We start from the raw sequence: 4,903 nt of genomic DNA, 5'->3' as shown, positions 1-4,903 counted from the left end.
CTGCAAAAGAAGCTGCAGAAAAGGCGGGAAACTGGTCCCTGCACCGGGGTTTCCTCTGCTACAGGAAACTCTCCCGTGCAATGCTCTGCAACTTGACTGGGATAATTCTGGTGCCGAAGCGCGCACACATAATCATGCCTTTTGGGTCATGACAGTTACCTTTTTTGAAACTGCTGAAAGTTTATGGTGGACCTATGCCAAAACACAGTTTTAGGCAGCACTTTGGCACCTGCTTATAAATAGTACAAACTATGCATGTTATTAGTACAAAGCCAACAGGCTCATAATTTACCATATAGTTCACTGGGCTGGGCCCACCAGAGTCCACAAGATTTCCAGTCACAGTGACTGAGCTTGCCCCCCAAAAAAAAAAAAAGAAAAAAAAAAAGGTCCATGTGCTAATTGCCTGCCCACCTCCCCCCACCCACCCCACTCATGACTGGAACTGGGTGTTTTTGTCATGAGCCTGGGATTGCTCCCAAAACTTACACAGATGAAGCACAGGATAGCGTAGTCCAGCTCCACCTTGGGGAGGGCAGGGACACATTAAATCATATGCAACAGGCTGAGAGAGGTGGTGACAGAGGATTCTGGGTGAACTGTTTGGGACTCTGTTTGGTGATGGTTTCTAGACATTTAAGGCTGGTAAACTAAAATTATTGGAAGTGGGAAAGAAAAGCAGCTCGGTTGTGGAAGTGAAGAGCAAGCTGAAATGTTTGCACTGTAATGGCTCACCGTGAAAAAGAGTTGGCGCTGAGGGGCACACCGAGTGCAATGGGCACTGTCATGTATCTTATTCAAATGGACTGCACTAGCCTATCCTTTTGGTAGACTTCCATCAGCATCTCAAGGCCTTTTGGCTAAAATCAAGCATTTTTTTTGGCACCAAGGGGTAGGTGTCAGTGCTGGCTTTGGCCTTCCTGGTGCCAGCCTGGTATTGCAGTACCTCTAGGCCCAGTGCTGGTTTCCTGTGGAGGGCCAAAAAAAAAAAAAAGAGCCTATCAGCATGTTTGTCCAATATGGGCCACGTGTTTTATAGTTTGCTCAGTGTTGGTTATATTTAATTAGTGTCATAGTTGGTTTCCATTACTGAACACATGCTGATTTTTGGCAGCAGGTTATTGATAGACAGTGAATTTGAGGTGTCCTTGTATGTGAATGTAAGATGATAGGCTTTTCTTCCCCATGCTGATTGGAGGAAAAAAATCTCTTCTTGTATTCAAGTAAATATGGTATGTTAGGCTTCTTGTTGTAGTGCAAGGCAGTGTCATAGTCCATTGAGCACTGGGCCAAAGTTACCAGACTTATGTGGTTTACCACTTTGAACGTGAATATTTGCCCCAAAAATTAAAGACCTAATCTGCCTTAACCATAAAATTTTCAACCAGAAGGAAGTATTGGTATTGATTATGTCACTGACCCTTGTTTGTTTATTTTAAAACTTACAGATCATTTTGTCAGTTCTATGATATGAAGCAACATTCTACCAAGGTTTTCCGTGATATTGTGAATGCACTGGGATCATTCATTCAGTCACTGTTCCTTGTACCAAATACGGGGAATACATCAGCTACAACGAATCAGACAGGTAAAAGTTTCTTTGCATTCTTACTCAAAGTAATTTCCTCATATTTTCTCATAATAGTTGATAATTATTTAAAGAAGTCTCAGATTTCTATACTTGGTGCTGTTCTTAAAATAAATTTAGCACTGGTGAAAGTAGAGGCGAAAAATAGAGACAAAATTTTTGTAATACTGTGCCAATTTTTCTGAACTGTACTGATAAATTTATAGTTCTTCATCCTAGTGAAGTCCATGAATCTGTCACAATGAGAGCTTTACTTTCTATGTGGGGTAGAACCAGACCTGTCTGCAATAGGTTTAAGGGCAATACCTACCTTGGAAGTTGCGTCTGTTTTTTTGGGTTTTTTTCTGTTCCTATAGCAGCCAGATGCAAAATGATGTTTGGATGAAGTGATCTTTTCTGTTGTTAATTAGAAAGAAGTCAGCAAATTCAAGCAAAAAATCATGATTTAGTTACTGTGTTGAGCAAGGGAAAACAGTATAGACTTCACCCAAGAGGGCTCTTATGCAAGTATATGAAAACAAGTAAATAAAGCTGTTGAGTCTCTGCACTCTCAAGTTCAGTATATTCAAGAAAAGGAAATTGTTAGAAGCCTTTTTAAAATGGTTTGTTAGAGCAGCCACCAATTATCTAGTTTAACACAATTGTAGAGCATAACCTTGAAACTTTAATCCTAGCCTTTGCAGCACTATTCTAGTTGGAATTCCATTTTAGTTGTCATACTTTTATTAGGAACTCCTCTTTCCGCTCGGATAATTCCTCTTTCCACTCAGATAAGTGGCAATTGTGAGCTTTTTAAGACAAAATCCATTACTTAACCTTCTGCTTCTGACAGGTAGTCCTTACAAATATCACAAGACTAGGAGACTCAGTTATATTCCTCTTTTTATAAAAAGTGGAAGCATGGTCATAATACTAGGGAAGAGTATAACAGTTTCACACAGGCACGCAGGGAGAAAATTAGGTAGGCCAAGTATGTCAAAAGTAAGAGGAAGAACAGATGAACTGATTCCCTTGCAGAATGTGGAAGATAATCTAAACAGAGAAGGCTGATGATGTATTTAATGGCTTTTTTATTTCAGTTTTCACTAATAGGGGCAGCTACCCAATGTTGAATACAGTAGGCAGCAAAGGTGGGGAAGGAGGCAAACAGCCTAGAGCAGAGGTTCTCAAACTGGTCCACAGACCACCGCTGGTCCATGAGCTCCAGTCAGGTAGTCCACAGAAAGGTTGCGGAACAATCGAGAATATCTGTACTTGTAAGGTGAGACTGTTGATGTTAAAATAAGAGTTGTATGCTTTGATTTGTAGAACAAAAAAAAGGTTAAGTGGTCTGCCGAGACCCTCAGCAATTTTCAAGTGTTCTGCGAAAAAAAATAGTTTGAGAACCACTGGCCTAGAATAATGACAAAACAGATTAGTAATTTCTTAAAGAAGCTAGATGTTTTCAAGTTGGAAGGGCCGAGTGGGCTGCATGTACAGATATTGAAGGAATTGACTGAGGTAATATTGGAGTCCTTGGCTATACTCCTTGAGAACTTGTGGAGGTTGGGTGAGATCCTGGATGACTGGAAAAAGGCAAAAGTAGTGCCCATCTTTAAGCACGGGAAGAATGAGGATCTAGGGAATTGCAAACCAGTCAGCCTGATCTCTACAACTGGAAAGATCATGGATCCAGGTCCTCAAGGAATCCATTGTGAATCGCCTAGAAAAGAACAATGTGATCAGGAACAGCTAGCATGGATTCATCAAGAGGAAGTAATTTCTGACTAGTGGGCTCTCTGGATGGGGGAAAGTAGTGGATGTGTTTTAAACTTGACTCCAGCAAGGCTTTTGACATCATGTCTCTTGGTATTTTCATTAACAAGTTAAGGAAATAAACTAGCCTGAAGTGTACTGTAAGGTAGGTACATAACTAGTTGGTTCATTCTACTCAAGGATGGTTGTCAGTGGCTCGATGTCTGGTTGGAGGAGGTATAAAGTAGGGCTCCCCAGGAGTCTGTCCCATGTCCGTTATTGTTTAATTTTTTTCATTAGTGATTTGTGTGATGGGATTGAGTGCATAGTTAGGAAATTTGTGGATGACACCAAGTTGGGTGGCACTGTAGATATGCCAGACAGTAGGGCTAGGATCCAGAATGACCTGGATAGATTAGAACAGGGGTTCTCAATCCCCGGGCCACGGTCTGGTGCCGGTTCACAGTACAGTTTGGCTACTGGACCAGAAGTGGCCGTGGACTGGCAAACGGCGGCCCCCCAGAACCGGGCGGAGAGGCCACAGCTGCTTCCGCAGGGCCTGCAGCAGCGCAGGGTTTGGCACCTCCCCCGCCAGGAGGTGGGGGTTTGTTTACCTGTCTTCCAGCCAGCAATTCTGCCAGCGGTTGGCTGTGACTACTGGGCTGTGGTTTGCCGGGCCACAGCCACTTCCAGGCTGTGGCTTACTGTGCCGCAGCATAAAAGTTTTGGTAACCCCTGGACTAGAGTAATGGTCTATAATCAGTCAGATGAGATTCAGCAAGAACAAGTGTAGAGTCCTCCACTTGGGGTTGAAAAATTGCATGCAGAAATACAGACTGGAGAATACTGGCTAGGCTGCAGTACTGCAGAGGGACCTGGGAGTTATGCTGGACCTCAGGCTGAATATGAACTAAGAGTGTGCTCTTCTTGGAGGGGGCAGTATGGAGCCAAGAACACACTGGGTTGTATTAACAGGAGTGTCATTGCAATCAAGGGAAGTGATTCTTCTGCTTAATTCAGCACTAGTGAGGCCTCAGCTTGTGTACTATGTCCAGTTTTGGGCCCCACACTTCCAGAAGAATGTGGACAGTTTGGAAAGAGGAACAAAAATGATTAGGAAAAACTGAAAGAACTAGGGTTATTTAGTCTAGAAAAGGGAAGACTGAGCGGGGATTTGATAAGTCTTCAAATACCTGAAGGATAATTTTAGAGAGGCTGGAGAAGAGCTTTTCTGTGTGGCTGTAGGGAATAGAACTGGGAGCAATGGACTCAAGTTGCAGCAGGGTAAATTTAGGTTGGAGATTAGGAAGAACTTTCTTACTATGAGCGTGGTCAAGTGTTGGAACAGGCTACCTAGAGAAGTTGTGGAATTTCCAGTCCTGGAAGCTTTCAAGAGCAGATGATATGGATACTTGGCTGGGATGGTTTAGTCAGGCACAGACTTTTACAAACAGGCTTACAGACTTTGAAAAATGACTGTTAGGTTGTAGGTCTAAGGACATAGGCAGACAAGGTTCCTTGGGTGAATTTGATATCTTTTATTAGACCAACCCAAATAGTTGGAGAATAGTTATTAAGCAA

At 42.6% G+C, this 4,903-nt stretch overlaps 1 protein-coding gene across 7 annotated transcripts in view; it reads left to right on the top strand.

The window, feature by feature from the left end:
- The window catches only part of MON2 (MON2 homolog, regulator of endosome-to-Golgi trafficking), a 140,997-nt gene that overhangs the window by 51,420 nt on the left and 84,674 nt on the right, over nucleotides 1-4,903 (top strand). For all 7 annotated transcript variants that reach the window (XR_003093008.1, XM_025198763.1, XM_025198764.1 and 4 more), the window contains one exon: nucleotides 1,449-1,588. Coding sequence is in view for 6 of the 7 variants with exons in the window: in XM_025198763.1 (XP_025054548.1) it covers nucleotides 1,449-1,588 (140 nt within the window). In the remaining variant the exon portion in view is untranslated. The remainder of the gene's footprint in view (nucleotides 1-1,448; nucleotides 1,589-4,903) is intronic.

The sequence above is a fragment of the Alligator sinensis genome, unplaced genomic scaffold, assembly GCF_000455745.1.
Source record: "Alligator sinensis unplaced genomic scaffold, ASM45574v1 scaffold375_1, whole genome shotgun sequence".
Taxonomy (NCBI): domain Eukaryota; kingdom Metazoa; phylum Chordata; order Crocodylia; family Alligatoridae; genus Alligator; species Alligator sinensis.
Note: the sequence above shows the minus strand (reverse complement) of the source record. Positions and strands in the feature narration are given on the sequence as shown.